Source organism: Fulmarus glacialis, unplaced genomic scaffold (assembly GCF_000690835.1).
Source record: "Fulmarus glacialis isolate BGI_N327 unplaced genomic scaffold, ASM69083v1 scaffold70, whole genome shotgun sequence".
NCBI lineage: Eukaryota > Metazoa > Chordata > Aves > Procellariiformes > Procellariidae > Fulmarus > Fulmarus glacialis.
This window is the reverse complement of record NW_009186871.1, coordinates 45843-68061: the sequence shown is the minus strand read 5'-3', so window position 1 is coordinate 68061 and position 22219 is coordinate 45843. Positions and strand designations below refer to the sequence as shown.

Genomic DNA, 22219 nt, shown 5'->3' with positions numbered 1-22219 from the left:
TTCTGTTACTGGTTTCATAGGTATGTAGAATAACAGAAGGAGTTAAACCCCAGTCTCTTCTGCGTAGCTGTTTCACGTGAGATTCAAAGCTAATGTGAGCAGAGGGTGATTTGAGCTGTACGTTGTGTGGCTCATTAACACATAAAATATGCATAAAATGCATATTCATAGATACTGTCTAGCTGTGTATAAAAGCATAAAGATAGTTTTATAGAACTAATGAAATAAATGATGCTTTTGAGCTTTCATAAAGAGTTGATCACACACCACTCTATAAATAATTACTTATTCACCCCTTTGCCAAACTGCCCATTTATTTATTTTGACAACCTAAATGGAAACTCCGTCAGATGTACTTCAGTAAATGTTCTGTTAGACAACAGAAGGACATACAAATGTTAAATGATAATGGGGCTGTATCTGCTTTGCGTTTATTTTAATAGGTGGCTTTCATCAGGCAAGAGGTTACTAATTACATACCCCACTATCAAGTATATACTTACATATAACTTAACACCTGAGAAATGAGTAAGGCTTATAAAGGATTTTTCAAAGCTTGTATGCAGTTGTAATAACTAGCTCAGTAGGATCTATTTGTCTATTTGTTTCCTAAGAGATGAAGGGTTACGTATAAATTTGAATTAAGTTCTAGCCAGAAAATTTATTTTTAGTGTATTTACTTGACTGCCTGTTATGTCAGATTGATTGACAGATAAAGGATACTTCGTTTCTGTTCAGCAAATGAAGGAAATTCTGAAAAGCAAGAAGCAAAATAAACAAATTATTCTTAAATTTCTGATGTTAGCAATACCTGTGAGCACGAAGGATAAAATCAGTGAACAAAAGCCATTTCTCAGTCAATTATAAATAACTGCATAGTACAAAGAGTGTTTTTCAAAGAGAAGTAAAATACAAAAAAATAAATAAAATTTTAAAAAATTCATTAATTTCTGCAAGTTATAAAATATTTTATGTGTAAATTATTCTGCCTTTTCAGTGGCAGCAGCTGCATATATGGTGCAGTGTGTATATGGTGCATTAACAGAGCAAGGAGACTTGGGACAAAATCTATTTAATTTCTGTGATAAATTATCAACACTTCAGAATCTTTCTATTGCTTTGACCTTTCTTTGGAAGAAAAACACTTTAACAGCAATTTGTTTATTTTAGAAGTTGAAACAGTCTTCACATTTTTATAGTGTGTTTATTTCTTTAAGTGATATTTAGTCAGTGTTAATAAACATAGAGCTGTTGTCATTCAACTATAGACCAGAAAGTCTCTATCCAAAAATCAGACTTCAAGTACTCAGATTTTTTTCTAACAATGTGTAGGCACCTCTAGAAACTTAGCCACAAATTATATTCCTAAATATAAATTAATTGCTAAGTTATTGGCAACCATACTTGAAAATCATCAACAAAAGAATTTCAATTACGTCTTTTTTTGCATTGATAAATGAAGGAAGAGCTATAGAATCTGACAAAATGTGTTATTTTGTACTTTGCTCATAAAATCCTATAGACAAAGATGTACTGGGCAGTTTTCATTTCTTGCCATATCTTCCTCTCTGTTAAAAATTTAATTATTCATTTATGTGGCACTACCATGACCTTTTTAAACACAGAAGAGGTGATTGTCATACTTTCCCTCGGTGTGTTATGAAGGGGTTCAGAGACAAGAGGGCACTGCATAGACGATACCGAAAAGGTCAATGCAATTTGGCATTATTGTGTCTCTTTTTCAGATGTTGAACTGTGGTAAGAAGGCAGAATTATTCTAATTGATCATTTCTTATTTCAGCTTTCACTGTTAATGCGACCAAGGTTTCAAAAAAAAAAAAAATGTTCGAGCTAATTATTACTTTTATCAGCATTTGTTTTAATACAAACAATTCAATAAAATGCCAAATTCTCAGTTTGCATTAAGGCCAGGTAGATCTTCTTTAGAAGCTCACAGTATTGCTTCAGCCACACAGATTTTGCAGACTTTTACCATTTCATCAGACACACAAGAAGGCAAAAGTAGGATGGGGAAAGAAGAAAATCTGTACTGTAACCCCCACGTGCTGCTCACAGACAGCTTCTTCCAGGTCGATATGCCTGGAGAGCCATGGTAGTCAGGGCACACTGGGGCAGATGCACGGCTTCATTTAATGCTGCTGAGGTGGTACATACAGAATTGCAATAGGAAAAGCAGACACGTTGGGTGTGGAGGCAGCCTCAGGACCCCTGAGGCTGCTCTATCACAAGAGCTAGCTGCCTATTGAGCTATTTGTTATGCTATTTGAATTAAATATAACAAATAGCCTTTTCACTTGTACACTTCAGGCCCAAAGTTTACTCTATGGCAATGCATAGCAATTTTAAATGCAAACACCTCCGCTGGCAAAAATTCAGTCATGGAAATCTGACATGTTTCACAGCATGAGACTCTTATGCCGACAAAATAGCCATAGCAATATTTGGTATACTACTAAAGTTATTTGTACGCACAGTTGTGTATGTGCCAGACATAATAGCAATACTTTAAAATAAACACCCAAAGATATGGTACATATCTTTTCCATGCAAACACAGTTTTACAACGGTCTGAAGTGCATTTGTAGGGAAGCGGGTACGAGATTAGGATGCAATCATTGCTGGTTTTGGGCCAAGAAAGATAAAAGATGACCACCCAATTTTTATTTTTTTTTTTTTTTGTTTCAGGCGTTGGTGAGTCGTTAGATAACATACAGCTCGCTCTGAGCTCTGACGGTGCGTGAGCAGGACAGCTGCCCTTGCAAACCCGATGTAACGTCACATCCTTTTGTCCACAGCATAGCTGCCAGTCGGATGGAAACTCCATCTACTTCCACGGGACAGAAGGCAGCGAGTTCAATTTCGCCACAACCCGGGACGTGGACCTCTCCACGGAGGACGCCCAGGAGCAGTGGGCAGAAGAGTTTGAGAGTCAGCCTAAAGGGTGAGTGCCCCGTGCCTGCGCAGGGCCCGGAGCAGGGGTGCAGCATCACTCCAGGGATCAGGAAACTAGACAAACAGAGAATTACATTTTGTCTTTGCTGTGTGGCCAGGGAAGATTGTGACTAGGATAAATAGCAATACAGTAAATAACGGGCAACTGTAGATTTTAGGAAGGAACAAGTCCGGAAAACCCAGCAGGAGCAGTCTGTCTCCAGACCGTTCTGTCACCAAAGCTTTTAACAAAAAAGTTTTGCTTGTAAATTATATAGTCATTCTGAAGAAACACACGATGTTGAGCTGTTTTTTCATTCTGTCACACCTGAGAGTATTTTAAAAAACTCATATCCATATGAAATCAATCCCTGAGAAATTCATCCCCCTCTGGATCCCTGCTGTGAGCCACGCTTTGCCATGGGAGAGCTCCTGCTCGTGCAGAAGCCTGCAGGTGCCGGAGGAGGAGGAGGTGGAGGCAGGACAGCTGAAGCAGCAGCCTGCTCTCACCTTCCAGCACCAAAAGCATGGCCACGCCTGCCGTGCCAGAGCTGAGGGTCTGGCTGATAATTTACTATTTTTACTTTAAATATGTATAGCGATTCAAAGAGTACCTGTAAAGCCAGATCCAGCAGGGACTGCTGCAAGGGCAAAGAAAGTGAAGACACCATCTAGGACAGCAAAATTACCACTCTTACCAAAACATGAGTGAGCTTTAAAAAAAAAAGTGTCCTTGTAAAGAAGTATCATTTTATATACCTCAGTGTATAAATTCTGACAAAAAGAAAATAACCAACAATGTGGTCTTGATTCTTTTTTATTTTAAAAAAAAAAAAAGAATTTCATTAGTTGCTGTGATTTCATCTCATTGCTGCAGGGCAATGAGAAACATACACTGTTAATTTATGAGTCTCTGCTGAATGTTGATTTTAACCTACAAAGTGCTTCAGATCATTAACAGCTGATTCAGATGCTGCCTGTGGTGTGCTGAAGGTAAAGAGCACCTTTTAAGAAATACATGCTAATGTGTCCTGTGGACACCTGGTTTATTTGGGGCTTACAGAAAATATATTCACTGTGAACTCTGTCCCAGTTTGAACAATCAACCCATGGCGTCGCGGGTGCTGTTTCAGACAAAGGGAAGAAAATGAGTACGTGTGTGTTGTGTGTTAGGTGACCGTGTGGGATACATTTGAGATGTTCTCTTAGTCTCTTTTCCATCTTGAACAAACAGGATGGGAATGTTACCTGGGGACATCTGCCCTGTCTGTAGATCCTGTCTCTGCTGGACCAGGTGTTTAGCTGAGCTAAGTCGTGCCAGACCCCTCATCATCAGCTGTTCTAATCAGGACACCTCCTTCTTAGATAATGAGTAAACTGTAAAAAATTAATTACAGTAGCAAATGATACAGTGAGTAGAAACTTGGAAATAAAATGCTTATGCCATACCCTGGCTAGCAAATGCACAATTTCTTCCGAATTAGGAATATTACATTTTCACTGTCACACAGCGTCTAACTCCAGCCCGCGGGTGCCACGGCTCCCAGCTCGCAGCGAGGCAGGGTGCAGCCGGCAGATGCATTTTGCACTCTCACCCTGCGTGCAGTCCCAGGAACCAGGCCCTGATCTGACCCCCTGCATATAAAATCTTGGTGGTGTGGCAGCCTGCCCTAGCAGGGGGTAACTTTGTTTTCCGAGGCATTAAGCGGCCAGCCCAAGTCCTCACAAGTTTTTCCTTTTTTTTTTTTTAATTTTTTTGCTTTTCAAATTTTATTCTGTATTAGAAACTTCCTTCTTTGAACTGTTGCTGTAAGAATGGAGGTTTAAATTGCACACAGCCGTGAATACACACTGAACTCGGGTGATGTTATGGACTACATCCCCCTCGTATAAAACTGTCACCACCCTGTCCCTCTTTGCAATGTTTCTGTGGGGCTTTGCTTTGGGAATTGTACACAACTGCAAATAGATGAGCTTCCTTAATTCCTTCTTAGATAAATGTTTTTGAATGTTGTTTGAACTATATTTGAACTATTGTTTTACTGTATTCAAATAGTCACAGAAACACTTTATCTCCTCGTAAGGGAGAGCAGAAGGAAGCTCCCACGTAGGGGTCATCACCACCTTCCTCTGCGCCAAATGCTCTCGGAGGTGAGACATCTGAAAGAGCTCAACAGTGAGGGCAGAGAAGCTTATCCTTGTTTTCGATAAGCGGTTGATTGGTATTTTTTGCATGTCCCACCTAAAGCAGTAGGCTACACGGATGGGGGTTGCTGTTGTTAGTACGACGCATCTTCCCGCTGTCATGCTGTTTCTCTGTAGTTGCATAAATTATGGCCTGATCCTAAAAGCGGACAGATCCTCACATCAGGCTGCCTCTGGCCTCTCTAGCAGATACATTGCAGCTTTGGACCTCCGTGTCCAGTAGATCTAATTTAGATCCATATATCATCCTATCATCCGTTTTGTAAAGAAGAATTTCAGGAGTCACGTGAGGGATAAATGAATCTAAATGTAATGTTTAATCAAGCATGTCTACATCTGTCATGCCGTCACCCAGGTTCCTTCTCCATTTATCCTTACAGACAGTGTTTTGATGTATTTTTATTAAAGTGCCAGGTTTTTAACATAGTAGAACTTTCTGGTTTTCATTTCTAATGCTGCCTAAAAGGAGGGGATCCCTGGAAACATCCATGAACTGCATCATTCATGACCCTGAGTTGTTTTGTGGGTCACTACAGAGAATGTTTTAATTGAGCTAAATAGAGCATACAAAAGATCAATGGAGCATTGTGAGATTTTGTCGTGTAAGTTAAAGTAGGCACAACTGTTTAATTCGGTACTTGCCTTCAGCCCAAGAGACCCATTTTCAAAATTGAATTTTGATTATATAGCACATTACCTTTAAAAAGTCTGCACGACTGAAATACTTCCCTCAGAATTAGGGTTAAACTGTGCTTCCATTAACATATTTATGTTTATATCAAAAAAGCTTTTCAGTGACGCTAAGCTCGCTAATTCCTGTGCAAATGACTGATGGTTTTAAAGCAGGATTTCCAAACAGGCACGTTGCTGGTCTGTCACAGCTTAGGTCAATAGGGAAACTGGCAGCTTTTAAGAAGATCCTAGAAATACATTTTGAAATAGTTGGAATGGTTAAACTGATAAATAGACTGTTAAGTTCTTGAAACGGCAGGTTTTGAAATTGTCATATGGCACATCACTGCTGTAGACTGTTTCTGCTGGAAGTGGACAGGAGAAGGTTCTGCCTTCCCACAAAGGTTTCCGAACATCAATGTTTTTTCCTTCATCCTGAAACACGCTGGCTAGTTAAATGATTTCATTATCAGGATTTAGTGATTCTAAATAATTTCATTGCTTTATCAGCCTTATATTTTTAACATACTTTATTATGAATTAATTAAGACTTCAACATGAATAATAATTCATAAGTCATAATAATTGGTATCAGACCAAAATAAGTACGAGTTTTCAACAGTTTCTAATCTTTCAAAATATTTTAATCGAGTTTTGAAGAAACCAATGCTTTCATGATGAAAACATATTTTCAATAAAAAATATTTAATTGAAAATTCTGCAACAGCTCTTTTAATTATCACTGAATAAAAATAAGAGAAAATTTTCCACAGAAAAACTGAGAAAGATTGTATCATCACATATTAAAAACACAGCAGTCTTTTTTTTCATACTCTCTTCATGTGTTAGTTAAAAACTGTTACCCTAAATGCTCAAAAAGATGAAAAGAGCATTTTCAGCTATTACCTACATATTTAATGACCATATAGTAGATGTGGTGGACATATGACTTTTCAAGTTTCATTGATCTATAAACCTTAGATTATATGAAATGAAACAGAATGCAATTATATTTTAAACATTTTTATGCCAGAAAAGTAATGAAGATGATAGAACAACACAACACTAAAGATTTGGTAATAGCATTCATTAAAAGCCTCATTTTTTTGGTAATTCATGCTTTTCTGCCAATTTATTTAAAATATTTACTTTTACTTTGCTTTATTTGAGTCAACTGAATTTCAAAACCAGTTTTGAATGTGTAAGTAATGTCGTAGGAATCATATTTGAAACACTGCATATCCTCTGTAAGAGTAGCAGCAGCTATTTTTGTATGTACAAATGAACTCCTAGAACATGTTTTGTATGAGTTTGTCGGTAACGTGCCTCTGCACATTCTCTGCCCACTGTTGACCTCTCCAGGTGGGACATACTTGGAGCCGTCATTGGTACTGAATGTGGGACACTGGAATCTGGCTCAGCTATGGTATTTCTCAGAGACGGAGAAAGAAAAATATGCACTCCATACATGGACACTACAGGTTATGGGAACTTAAGATTTTATTTCAGTATGGGTGAGTATATATTCCTAATGTAATACAACATGTGGAGCATGTGAGATTTAAATTGCGCAGTGCGCATAGAACTATTTTAAATACTCCTCAGAAAAGGATAGCTCTGATTCGTGACTGTGATACTCATCAGGATGTAAACTGACCACTCTTGGTCAGACCGAGAGTCCACCCTTCTGGATGCCCACTCAGGTGTACAAACATGGTGGGCACATAAATAGGCCTCCCAAAAATATTCTCCCAGATGGCACTGACTTGCAGATGAAAATCTTTCTGAACAAGACAGGGCATTCTGGGTTTAGTAGCCCTTGGTGGGCATTTCTTCCATGGATTTATCCACCCTTTTTTTTTGGATGGTATAAGCATTTAGCTCCAGGTTAAAACAGTTTAATGGAGAAGTTACATGAAGGTCTGTCCATGTAAGGTCAGTGTCTAGACTTCCTTTATAGTTAGAGGAGACGTGGTCAGTACCGTTGCCGGAAAAACCCATTCAGCTCACCGTGAGATACCTGTGCTAGACCAGCTGAGCAGCTCCCTGGACTCCACTGACTGCATGGGTTGCATCTCCCTTGATATAAAGGAAGCTTAAGCACCTGGTGCACACATAGGTGTGGGTTCATTCTTGTTCAGTCCTCAGGCAAGGTTCATTACACAAGCACAGGTTGTTGTTGGCACTTGAGGTGTCCAAGCATATCTGAGATATCAGCACAAGACTATCAGATATAACCCAGGATTTGTGGGAGAGGCACAGCCTGCTGGAGTAGCAGGTAGGTCAGGCAGGTCCCTCTACAGTGTCTAAAATGTTCCTTGGTACTAGTTTTTATCAACTGAACCTGCCTGTTGTGCCCACAAGACCCTGTGGCCACTCCATAGTTAAACAATTCTTCACGTGAAGTATCTTGTCTTGTACCTTCTAACTTCATTCAATGCCCCTTACTTATATTAGAAGAGATGGTCGTATCTTTGTCATCCTCACCACATCATAGAGGATTTTACAGGTACCTGTCATATCCTCCCGCAGTCATATCCATGTGGAGCCTGGTGTTAATCCATCAAAGTGAACAGCGTTGCACCTGAGAATGAGATAGGAGTAGTACAAAGGTGGGACAGCCTTAACTGGCTGAACCCAGAGAACAGTTTCTGCTCAGAAGCTCTTATTATATTCATGCACATTTTCCTCTGCTAATGTATTGGCCCAGGGTGAGATTCACACAGAGCGTGCTACAGCATGCTACAGTCTTGGAGGAGGCGTCCCTAGTGAAAAGCACTGATGTGGACCTTCCCTGCTGGGACAAAGTGCAACCTCAGTGATTTACCAGGGATAAGAAAGCAGCCAGGAACAAACCTGTCCTGCCACTTCCCCTCCCCACTGTTGTTGTCAGTGCAACTGTATTAGTTCGGTGTTGCCACAGACTAAAATCCCTATGAACATGGTGGTTATCATTCAGTACCTCGCTGTTTTTCCAGAACTTTTATTTTGCACATAAAGGAAATTGCATGAGGTTATTCTCTCAACACCAGGTTTAGAGGAGGTGAGGGGGTTTGCTTAAAAGTAGAGAATAATAGAATAATAAAGGAGGAAGCAGAGACTAAACTTGTGACCTCCACAAGCAACCTTCTGAATCAACAAGAAAAAACACCCGTTATTTAATGAGTTGTCCTAAATTGTCGCACATCTCCTCTGTGTTACATGAATTACCAATAAAGCACAGGAAAAAGAGGATGCTTTTTCCCAGTTCTTCCAAGCATTACAACACCTGCAAGAGAAACAGGAAAGAAATTTGCTCAACCTTCTGAACTTCGGGGAGAAGTTGTCAGCACATAGAGGCACAGAGTACAGTGGGATATCACTTGAAAAATGCATTCTGTACATACTTGTAAATCAAATAAATAATAGTTTAAACATTCAGGCAAGCAGAGGATTTGAAAGGACATATGGATGGATGTTCCTTACTACAGTATAATACACATCAAAGATGCATATCTTATCTAGCTCTCTGGACTGCGTTGTCTATTCCATTCCAAGAACCGGCCATCTGTAGTGAAAATAGCAGAGAAAGTGTTTCATATATAGAACCTTTCTACTTTACAGACTTTTCAAAGAAGCTTCCTCATCCTGTTTTTTTCTGGTTTGGTTTGGTTTTTTTTAATACCTGCAATACCCATAGTGTACAGGGAAATGATGTTTCCTGTTTCAATTACAGATACTTTGTTTTAAAAACTTTTTTCCAGAACACCAAACTAGCGTGATGATGTCCATCTCGTAACTATAACGCAGAGCTTAATGCTCAAATTTGCCAATACGTCTGCCCTCTCAGAGAAGGTTAATAAGTGTTTTGGGTTCTACCAATATGAAGATATTTCAAATGCTGCCCCATTCCAGTGAGGCAACCATGACACACATGTTTTGTGTGATACAATAGATTCCATCCATCCCTTTTAGGATATGGTGTAGATAGTAGAAGAAGCAGCACAACAAAAGAGGTACATAGCAGCCTTCCTCGTTTCCTACTAAGAGCAAATTCTCAGCTGCCAAACTATCAGCTGCACGGAGTGTGAGTACTAAATAACAGTTTACTGATGAGAACTCAAAAAGCAGAGCATTTTTATGTAACTAGGATTTAAAGCATACAGATAGAAGTATTGCTTTGGGCACAGCATTTTCCATTAAAATTGTTTGGGTAAGCTGATTAAGAGAATTACTTGAGGTTTTCATAATTGTCAACCCCCTTGATCTCTGGCGTGGTGTATCTGATCAAATAGTTCTTATACATTGTGTCCTTAGGGCTGCTGTTCTTTTGTTTCATATCCTAAGTTAAATAGCATCTGGTTGTAATTATTTTTGTAATTACGGCTGCATAATATGATTCCACTTTCCAATAACAAGGGCTTCAATTCATTTTTTTCTCCCTCAAATGCGTGTTGTACAGGGGGAACTTGTGATTCTGGAGAATCCCATGAAAATGATGTCATACTTTATGCCAAGATTGAAGGCAGGAGGGAACACATACCTCTTGATACCCTGACCTATGCTGCTTACAAGGTAAGTCATCTTAAATAAAGTAGGTGGATGGGATGGATAGATCAATCTATTTTTAAACATCACAACAATGTTGTATGTTGCATTCCATAGGGGCAGTCAAACGTGATCTTCCCAAGCACATAAATCATGTGCAGATCTCATAATGATAGGGTGCCTTTGCGACACAGCTCTGCAGTTTTTGCTGATTACTCCACCCCAGAGCAGGACCGCGGCGTTGGCTAGTGCTGGGATAACAGGCAAACGGGCAACGGGCAAAAGTTTTCAGCCATCAGCTGAAAACTTTGGTGATAACATCTCCTCACAAATAATTACTCCTGTCTCCAGTCAAGCTCCTGCTAGCCACAGTTTGATACTCGGGAGCTACGTCCTGAGAGGTTCGGTCATGGTGAGATCAGTGGCTGGGAGAAGAGCGACTGGGAAATGCCTGGCTGTCTTTCCTACACGTGGTGCAGGAAATTTCATTTTATACTTTTTATTTCCATTTTGAATACAGTTGTGTGCCCTCTTAGAGGGTCTGCAGCGATGCGGGTATGAACTCAGGCAAGTGGCTGCTGGCAGTGTGCGCAGGCAGCTTCTCCTCTGCCGTTAGTGCAGCCTCCTTCCAACCACATCCACCACCCAGGCAGGACAATAAGGACCTCGAGCTTGCTGTCAGGATCCTTCCTGTCTAGGGCAAGGAAGCACTTAGACCACGTCTACCCTGAGTAACCCAGCCCTGAGGTGTCCTTACTCTGCTGCTGTAAAAAAGATAGCAAAAATTTATATGTAATACATACACACGTGGATGCGCTAGAGTTTGAAATGCAGTATGCTTATACAGTGTATAGGAAATTTGGTGGTAAAGATGCAGCTGATTTCAAGCACAGGTCTGTGTGCATTTTCACTGTAACTAGCATTCAGAGAGCAAATGTTTACAGTAGGGTTTGGCCTGGGTTTGGTTGAGTCACTTGCATTGTTTCATTGTGTGTGGCTTCCCTCCTCGCCTGCTTCTGTGTGAAAGATGGGGTAGAACTTTTTTAAAAATAAGGAAACTGTAATTGTAAAATATTAAAAAATTAATTGGGGAACTCGGGGAGAGATAGGATCTGAAATTACACTGACTTCATTGTGGAGTTTTTTTTAAAACAAGGAGTCTTAAAGCTGACATCCTCTTTTGACATAATGAAGGTCTAATTACATTGCTTTAGGACAAAGGCTAAGCTTCATAAAGCAGTGCTTTCATTTATTTCCACAACAAAACATCCTCCCTGCACATGCCTGTGAACTCATGCTGGTGCTCCATTCTCACGTATTCAGACTAGACCTGCCTTTACCCTGTGTTTGCTTCTGTGAGCTGAAAGGCTGCAGGACAAAGATCATCTTCCGTTATCAACTGAACACTGACAAAACAAACTAGTATTTTTCAGAACACAGAAGATACAGTCTTTTCTACAGTGTCTTTACAACCAAACAAACTGATCCCACTAAGGTAGTAAGCAACACTGGTATCCAGAGTGTTAATAGCTATGCACATAATATAAAATGTTTTTATTGGGGATCTTCTGTGGAAAAAGGTGGCTAAAAAAAGTTAACAGAAACGAAGCAAGGAGAGAGAAAAGTACATGTTTACTTCAGCACATTTGAAGTTGCTTGTCTATTTTAAACAGTACCTTGTGACTTTTTAAAATATTATTTGTTTTATTTAAGCCTGATCTCGTTTCTTTTAAAGGTTCCATCTTTGGTTTCTGTTGTCATTAGTCCGGACCTGCAGACTCCAGCAACCAAGTTTTGCCTGAAGCAAAAGAGTCACCAAGGCCACAATAGGAATGTCTGGGCTGTGGATTACTTCCATGTCCTTCCAGTGCTCCCTTCCACGGTGACTCACATGATCCAATTTTCCATCAATTTGGGCTGTGGAACTTATCAACCTGGTAACAGGTACAACAGGCGAGATTTCTCTTTTGATTATCAGCTTTCTAGCACATTTTGGTTTATAGCATCTATATGAGTATTTGGGGTTTTTTCCTCCGAATGAAGCCAATTAATAATGACAAATATAAGCTGCTGAGAAGCTAATGTGTCTCCGATCTCCACAGGCCCAGGTTTATATACCTCATATGCAATAAAGAGTCTATTAAATAGCTTTCCAGGTCAAAACTTGCTTTTCTTAGTCCATTATTCTGAAATATGCTCATGATTTCAGAGCAACTTTTGCTCCAGTTTCTAATGGATATGAGATTTACCTCTTAATACTTTGTAAGGGTGAAAGTTTTAAAGGCAGCGGCAGAAACCTGCCCTACTGACCTCCCAGAGATTACTGATGCCACAAGCATATCTAATTCTTGTAAGACTGGTGATATATGGCCCTCATCTTGACGACCATCAGTATGTGGACCTCGCTGCCTGTACACTGACCACAGAACTCTCTTGCTGGCTTCACTTCGTTGGGATGTTCAACATTATTTTTTCCATGGAGTTAAGGGGGAGGGAAAGGGAAAGGAGGGAGTCATTTACTGCTCCGTATTTTGTAGAATATTAGAAATGTTTGTTGGAAGGGACCTTCACAGGTCATCTAGTGAAACCTGCTGCTGCAGGTGGGATTGTTACCAGCATAGGTCAGGTCAGCCATGGTTTTGCCTATCCATGACTTGAAAACCTACATGGATGGACATTGTGCCACCTCTCTGGGTGACCTGCTCAAGTGAAAAAGTGTTTCCTAATGTCCAGCCCAACACTCTGAAGCCATGTCTTTATGGCCATTGCCCTTTCTACTGTGCTTGGCAGTACTGAGGAGAGTTTGGCTCTGCCTCCCTTGCGAGTGCCCTCTGCACCATCACAGGCTGCCGTAGCTCACCCCTCCTCACCAGGCTGAGCAAGCCGGCTCCCCAGCCCCTCCTAGCTCGGGGCTCGAGGCCACGGACATCTTGGTCATCCTCTGCTCCACCTCTCCAGTTTCTTAACATCCTTCTTCAAATAGGGGACCCGAAACCAAACTGTCCACTGTCCCTCTTTCCTTATGTACATGTGAGACTGTTTAACCTGATATTTTATGAGGATTACGTTGCTTTGTATTTTTCCATAGTCAAGAGTTTAAAGTAAGAGACTGTAAATGCTTTCACATCCATGTCCCGTGGCATCTGCTTCCAACTGGAAAGAGCTGCATTAGCACTGGCAGTCCTAACAGCCATGCAGGGCAGCAGAATTCAAGGGGCAGCAAAAATCAAGGCATTGCACTTATATTTGATAGGAAGGGAAGGCAGCAACATTTTTCTACACGGAAAGTGAAAACTTTGCCTGTAAACACCCCTGGCCTGTAAACATGGGTTATATAAAGTCTCCATCTCTGTCTGTTAGCTGATGGGCATTAGTATATATTTTGAAAGATTAATATTCTTCCTTCACATAAACTATTTCTGAAGCAGAAGTGTTCTTCATAACAAAAGAAGCACTAGGTCCCCATTATCTCTATTTGTATTTCCCAAACACAGCAGCATTTCTCATCTCCTGGTCTACAACATTATTCATAATGCTTTCATTACTGCAAATGTGAGAGACTTGCACTGAATATATGCAGTAAATATGACCCTCCAAGGTATCAGTACAGTTAAATCTGAAATAAATTAGTCAAAACCTCCATAAACCATTTTAATACACACTTACAATATCACAGTGATGGTACATTTAAATAAAGTAATATTGTCAGCAAATTATAATGAAAAGGAAAAGTTATAATCCAATAATTTAGTATTGAGGTGATGAATTATGACTTTTATAATGTTCCATTGACATTACTTAAAATAAAACAGAATATTACAGGCTAATTTTATGGAGGAAATTACAAGAGTATTGCAGTAAAATACTAAATCCTTAATAAATCAAGTACTTTCTATGTTACTTTTTCAAGGTCCTCAGAATGTAAAAGATCTAAGGATTTCCTTACACTCCTAGATTATAAACAGTGTTTTTTTTAAATATGCAGTGAAACAGGGAAGGAAAAAATTCTAGTAATAGCTTTTTGAAAACAGAACTTGTCAATGAACTTTTGGGAGAATGGGTTTAATAACTCATCATAGACTCAGTGGATGGTCTCATAGAGTTTCCAGTTCTCTAGTGTCACTATCTGCACATGGATGGTTTGATTCACTGCTAGTCAACAAAACCAGAGAACAGCAGCCTTTTTCCCAGCAAATCTGGAGGTTTTGCATATGGTTATGTCCCTGTGACTCACAAAATTCACCACTGAGCACTCCAGGCTCTGTGAGGTGGGAGGAAGCCTCCAAAGACCACTATGGCTGGGCAGCGCAGAGGCTCCCACGGCTCCCAGGGGCTCTGCCTGCTGGGGGGCTCCCTGATGGGTGCCCTTCCCGAAAATTCACCACTGAGCACTCCAGGCTCTGCGAGGTGGGAGAAAGCCTCCAAAGACCACTATGGTGGGCAGCGCAGAGGCTCCCACGGCTCCCGGGGGCTCTGCCTGCTGGGGGGCTCCCCGAAGGGTGCCCTTCCCCAGGTCCCCTCCACCCTCTGCAGTCCTCGGTGGGGGCTGGCCATTTTCACTGTTCCATAGTGCTTTTCTGATCTCCATTTAGGCACAATGGGGGGAGGCTGCAGATGACTGAGGAGTCCAATGAAGTTGATATTTGTCGGCATAGGAGGGGAAAAGTCAGCCAGTGCATGAGTAACTAGTGGTCTTTTACCACCTTCTGAAGATGTAATGGTTAGCAGCTGGCAGTTGTAAGTGTCCTGTGCTCACATGATGCTGTCTAGCTCTGATGAATCCAAGTTTTCTCCTCATTATTTCTGAAACCATTTCTAGCTGAAATATAAGAGTAACATCAGCTCATTTAACAGCAGCAGCATAAAAACACTAGCTAGATGGTGGCCAAACAAGGACTAGGTGTTTAGGCAATCCTTAGTCTATAGGCTACCCTTTTGATTTTTAAACACTCAGATTTGTTTCATGTTTGTATTTTCAGGATTTTTTGTATTCAAAGTCTGCTTAAAATTATTTCACGTTTCAGCATCAGTTATTAGGAATAGCAGATTTGGTGGTTTCTCAGTGTTGGTATTTCTACATTCATATCTATGCCAGGTAGGCTCATGGTGTCTTTCTCCTTTCTTTCCTTCACTGTGTTATCAGCGTCAGCTTGGAGTTTTCAACCAACCATGGTCGCTCTTGGTCCCTGCTCCACACCGAGTGTTTGCCTGAGACATGTGCTGGGCCCCACCTCCCCCACAGCACCGTCTACGCCTCTGAAAATTACAGCGGGTGAGAGTGTTCTCTGCAAAGTTAACTGAGATGCAAGATTAGAGAAGTGAATTATAGGTGACAGAAGAAAGCAGCAAAGCATGCAACCCCATGTCATCTTTCATTTTTTACTAGCTGAGGACAGCAAGGAAGGAGTATTCTGGTCTCCCTGGCTGCCCAGTAATGAAATTTGAAATATATGGGGCTGCTTTTGTGGTATAATATTATTTTTCTGATGCTAAAGATAAATTACAAAAAAAACCTGTGGACAGCATGCTGGTAATTAAAAGAAAAGTTATACCTTGTCAAGTTTTCTTCTTAGTCAGAGGAACCATCAGTCAAAGCCATATTTACTCTGTACTTCTGCAGATGGAGATGGTTGTTCGTGTCACTTTCTTATATCAACTCTTCTCTTTATTAAGTCTCTTTGGTACTGTTCTGACCACAAAATGAACTGTGACATCTTGTTGCATAGCGCAAATCCCATGGCTCTGTATCCCTCTGTATCCCAGCTTCCACAGGCTCTTCAGAGCAGCAGGTATGGCCATGAGAAGAGCGTGTGGTTGAAGCATTGCTATGATCTGGTGACCCCCATTTCTGTACCATTTTCATAGGAACCATTACCCCTGCTGTGCATAGGAAGTGTAGCCACTGTGGATGAGGTGAGAGTGATGGCCCAGACCACAGCAGGCCAAATCCTCTGTGCCCCTCTTCTAACCCCCAAGGGCTTCCACCAAACAGAGCTCAGGCATACGGAAAGGTTTAATGCAGCGTGCAATTCAGGGATATTCACTGTGATGGAGGAGTTGCTATAGCAAAGCAGGTTAAGATCTTTGCTGACTTCATGCATTCATACAGGGGAAAAAGTGGCTGGGTTTTATAATGGAATAATTAACATTCATATATTGTATGAAAATATCATGGGCCATGCTCTTTTTATTTCATTTACATTTTCAAAAGCTGCAGTAACTTCATTGCTTAATTTGAGCAGATTTTAGAATTAAAAATTCACACAAAGCTTCCAGTGTAAGTATGCAAAACATACAGTTGCTTAACAACTACCAGTGTAAAATGTTAGTATTTGTGTTATATGTATTTCAGGTGGAACCGAATAACTATTCCCCTTCCCAATGCAGCGTTAACGAGTGACACCAGGATTCGATGGAGACAAACAGGACCGATCCTTGGAAATATGTGGGCAATTGATAATAGTTAGTATTCTTATCCATGATCATGATACATCAGAAGAGTGAATTTTTATATGCTGCTCCAAGTAAACATATTTTCCAGAATCACAGGTCAAAGGATTTTCAGTTTGTTAAATTCCTTTTCTTCGTATCTCACTTGGTAACAAGTGCATTTTGAAGCTAGAGGGGAATTCTGTCATTTGAAAAGACAATAGCCTAGTAGATTACCCTTTTTTTTTCTTTTAATTGAATGCTTTCCAGGAAAAGACATTGGTGGCAAGGGCTTAATATAACATTTCCTCTGACCGCTTAGTCCTAATTACATAAATATGTCCTGCACTGTGCTATTAAGGACATGTACTGCGCCAGCCTAAGCAACAGTTATAGCATCTGGGACATATATTTCCTTCTGGACATGGAAGACCTTCATAAAGCAATGCTGCTACCAAACACTGACAAAACTTTTACATTGTTCACAATATCTTCAGGGGGAAAGTAGCATCTGTTTCAAGAACTATTCTTCTCGGAAATTATTTTTCACCTACCTGATCTTTAAATGGATGTGAAGAACTGGGAGGAGCTTATATTGACCCATATAATTATAAAACTTAGTGCAGAGGATAACCGGGGCCAGTCTTGAAAGGAAATACTTTAAAGCACAGAAAAAATATTTAAGAACACACGATAAAATAGATACATGCCATGAAATGCAGAAATAAGTATGATTGAAAGGGCTAACTATGAGAAGGTGCAAATTTTTTAGCTTTGCTCATTAGCCTTGGATGTTTTGGGACTAATTAAACTACATCCAGAATTTGTTTTGTTAGATTTGTGAAGTATGTAATTTAAAGACTTACGGTCTTGTGAAATTTTGTAGTGATTCCTGGTAAGGTTTGATATGAAGCCTGGGAATGGTAAATAGTTACATTTTGCAAAATTCTTAAAATAGATTACTGCCTAGTTTTGAAAAGAAAGTTCTTGAAGCTGCCTTGATAATGTAATGCTACAAATGAAAGTTTTTTACAAAAAGTAATGAAAATTGTTGTCTTAATTACATTAATGGGAAATAGCATCATTTTGGCATTCTGGATAAAGTATTCATGCTTGTCTTTAGAGATGATGATTTACATCAAAAAGAAAGTAAAATGAAGGGAAAATTTAGGTATATATACATAAGAAGATGTCTGTGAGTATCTGCAAAGATGAGTTGCTACCTAACAAAATGCAGACTGTAAGTGTTGGAGATGCTCACAGAAGTTCACAGAAATAAGAGCAAGATAAAATCAATGCAAGGATCCAAATTCTTTACAACAGAACAAAACAACAAGATTTTGAAAATTAATGGACAATTCATATATCTGCACTACCTTTGCTTGTACAACTAAATACAATCGCATCAAAGGATGCTGCATACTCCACTCTGTACCATCTCAAAAGCAATTTTACCAACCAACTGCCTAAAAACTGCCTGCTCTGAAATTTGTTTGAGGTGTAGAACCATGACATGGCAATCAAGTCTTAAAGATGAATGTGTTTATGAGGTTTTGCATGCCTCCTTTGTTAGATACTAGTGGAACTGAAGCGTTGCACTGGAAAGACTTATAAATATTGGCAAGCCACTCAAATTCTTGAAGAGAGGAAGATTTTCAAGGATTCAGCACTCTGACTTTTAGCTTCACAACTGTTTCTTACGTGAATTAAGTTTTAAATGAAATCTGGAAGCTGGCCATCTTTTAGAAACACTGGAAAACCGCCAATTTTCGTAAAGCTTTTTTCATTTTGAATGACATCATTACATCTTTAACCCTTCTACTTTTACCACCCCCTCAAAAAGACCTCAAAAGAGACAAATAAATCAAACAGACAGAAGAGAATTTTTGCGCCCTGAAATGTGAGAAAATCTAGAAATCACATGAAGTCTGATGGGGAGTTAGTTACAGGGAGCAGCTAACAAGGATTTATAGTGCATCTGCCAGGGAGTACTGACACACTCTTATGATGGGCAACATCATAAAACTAAGAGAGGGAATAAGTACTGCTTGTTATAGATGTTTTCAAACTGGTGGCTGTTTGGATGACATTCCAAAAGTCACAGTGCAAGCAGATAACTCCAAGTAATAGGCATTCTTCAACAGAAAAGATGACACTATTCATGGTTAAGGCCTGTTTATCATATTGTATTGAAAGAACATTGCCCACAAGTTATCACTTTGGGCTACACCCAAATTTATGCATTTGGTCTATACTCAGCTTAATGCTTTTCTTTATAGTAGTACAATGAGGTGTAGATTATACTGAGATTTGTTCATCTTTCCATCGTATTTTTCACAAAATATCAACACTGCCGATTAGGAGTCATTGGAGGAAGATGAAGTAAGAGAGTAAACCAAGTCTGGGGTATTTTTGAGTGCATATGATTTGGAGTTTTAATCCATCTGAAAGAATCAGTGAAAGTGTATGATATTTAATAGTTACTTAAGACATATCAGGGCAGATTCTAATTCCAATAAGTCCAGCAAAGTTAGTATGTGGATTTCAATAGAGAGAAGCAGCGATACATTTTAAAAATCTACAAGACTGCTATTGGAATGTACTAATATATACATTGCATTACATCTCAGAAATAAGATGAAGAAAGGGGAAGGCAAGAAAATGGTCAATGCATAGCAAATCATCTGATTCACAGTCTTAGAAAAATCAGGTACATTAATTAAAACATCACTAGTGTCTCAAGCCACAGATAGACGTTACCCATTAAATAATAAATTATCCCTGGCTATCCTTGACACGGAGCAAAATTCCATTACTCATTTCTACAGAAGGATACAATCAAATGCATTTTATCCCTTTGTAGACCTCTTCCAGCTAGTGGGATTAAGATAAATACAATACCTGTATGATCAGGTCTGTATACTTTCTTGTATTCGTTATATTCTGTTTATCACATAACATAACCCTTAATTTAACTGATTTCTTTTCTCTGCAGTTTATATTGGTCCATCTTGCCTCAAATTCTGCTCAGGGCGAGGACAGTGTACTAGAAATGGCTGCAAGTAAGAGTTATAATTCAGTACTCGTATTCAATTTCTGTCACATAGTTCACTTGATGATCTGAAAGTTGAAATGATTTTCATTTCAGCCCTTGCTTTTTGAGATGACTAAATATAAAACTAGCATAGCCCCCAGAATGCATAAAGCTCACTGGAGAGCTAAAGATCAATCTTTCTAAACAGCAGCATATTTAATTTTTTTTCTATAATTTTCTTTTGGGAGAGAGTCTAACTTCCAGTTCACCTTAAAACGTGCTACAGAGCACACTGAAATGTCAGTGATGCATGCTTCATACTGGTTTTAGAAGTGATTTGGGACTGTATCACTTTTATATTAGATTTTGGGAAAGAATCACAATTTTCCTAGTTCTAATATCCCATAGCCTAACAGACCTCAAGGACAGAAGGTCAGCACTCCTCTTTTTCTGAAAGTCTGGCTTGTTAAAAGCAGTCCAGCCTAAAAAGTAAAGGTACTTACTCAAAATCAGTAAGCACATTCAAAATATTGGTGTAACTATTTTTAGGTATTAACAAGAGTGTGACCCACGGGGCGTTCTGTTACTCAGTTTCTTGTAATCACATCTGACATGCTACAGATAAAACCAAATTAATCATTTTCCATATGAAAAACTGTAAATTATGTCGGCAGTATTTTTGTTCCAAAAACGAATAAAAATATTTCTGTATTATGTGTTATGTGTAGATTGGTGGGGTGTTCATAACCATGATTTTTTTCAAGTGGAAAAGTAAGTACTAGCTAAAAGAAAGTCATTGGCTATGCAATACCTTAATAAAGTTTAAAGAGGTTCTTGGTCCTTAGATTTGAGAGGGACTTTGTAGACATCTTCAGTTCATGAACAACTGCAGCCACTGTGTTGGTTTGCCAACCAACCACAGGAGAAGATGGGTCACTAATTATGCTGTTCAATCTTCCTCACCCCCAGGTGCGACCCTGGATTTTCAGGGCCGGCATGTGAGATGGCGTCGCAGACCTTCCCCGTGTTCATCTCGGAAAGCTTCGCCAGCTCCCGCCTCTCCTCCTACCATAATTTTTACTCCATCCGGGGGGCTGAGGTCAGCTTTGGCTGCGGGGTCCTGGCCAGCGGCAAGGCCCTGGTCTTCAACAAGGATGGGAGGCGCCAGCTTATCACCTCCTTCCTTGACAGCTCCCAGTCCAGGTGAGAGAGAGAGAGAGAGCAGAAATGTGAGGCAAAGAATGGGGAACCCCTCCCCTTCCACCCACAACCTTGTGTATTATTAAGCTGATTGTTTTATCAGGAGGAAAAGGTTTTTTAAAAAACTCCTAGTTCCATATTTGAATGGTGATTTCATAGCCTTGCCTTTTTTCCTCCTGCTTTGTAAACAACAGAGCCCAAAACAGACTGGAGGGAAGTTATTGTACATCTCGGATGGAATATATGAAATGTTAATATCAAACCTGAGCGTCAAAGCCAAGTGCTAATTAATTATTTATAAGGTTGTGTTTATTTGACAGCTTGTGGCAGCTTATTAGATCCATTCACTATCTCTCCCTCCCCTTCAGTGCCTAATAAATAATTAAATGCTGTAATGATTGGCATTTTTAAACTATGTGTGCCACATTGCATTACTTGACAGTAAAAACAAATCGTACATACAAAACCCCATAACTGATATTTATCAAAACTCGTCTAGATTGAGAAGATCTGAAAGCAACCTGGTTAGGAAAAAAAAAAAAACCAAAAAAACCCCCAACACTATGCATATGGTACCCTATAAATATTTGTGTAATTCTCATCCAGGTTCCTGCAGTTCACGCTACGCCTGGGCAGCAAGTCAGTGCTGAGTACCTGCAAAGCACCCGACCAGCCCGGGGAAGGAGTGCTGCTGCACTACTCCTACGACAACGGGATTACCTGGAAACTACTGGAACACTATTCTTATCTCAACTACCATGAGCCAAGGTATATGCATAAATATCATGAGGAGTGTTATTTACATGCAGTTAATGCTGCTAGTGGTAGTCACTGCAATGCGGAGAGTAAGTACATCTGCCCACATGGTGCAGGAGTGAGTGGAGTGAAGATCTTTTACTGCCCACTGAAAGTTACCACTTTTCCTTAAAATTTTGCAGCTGTTCTGGGCACTTCCCATTTTTGCCTGCTTCTATAAAACTGAACACGTGGATTTAATGGCATCCGAGTGTCAGGTGATGTGACAGAACAAGCAGAGGCAGGGAAGAAATGTACTTGTGGGAAATAAGGACATGTCTCTTCCCATGGAAGCAGCACTTGTAGAGATAAATTAACAAGAATTATTTGTAGCTTTGAAGCCACAGATACCTTCACTACACCATCCTCTGGGATTAGGAGTTCGCAGGCAGTGCAGGACAGCTG

The 22219-nt window shown here is 39.8% G+C and overlaps 1 protein-coding gene across 1 annotated transcript in view; it reads left to right on the top strand.

The window, feature by feature from the left end:
- The window catches only part of LOC104073131 (reelin-like), a gene marked incomplete at its 3' end in the record, with an annotated part of 122402 nt that overhangs the window by 54375 nt on the left and 45808 nt on the right, over positions 1-22219 (top strand). The window contains exons 9-17 of the mRNA XM_009572812.1: positions 2817-2962; positions 7192-7343; positions 10271-10383; positions 12092-12300; positions 15500-15628; positions 16709-16818; positions 19781-19847; positions 20789-21022; positions 21626-21787. Coding sequence (XP_009571107.1) covers positions 2817-2962; positions 7192-7343; positions 10271-10383; positions 12092-12300; positions 15500-15628; positions 16709-16818; positions 19781-19847; positions 20789-21022; positions 21626-21787 — 1322 coding nt within the window. The remainder of the gene's footprint in view (positions 1-2816; positions 2963-7191; positions 7344-10270; positions 10384-12091; positions 12301-15499; positions 15629-16708; positions 16819-19780; positions 19848-20788; positions 21023-21625; positions 21788-22219) is intronic.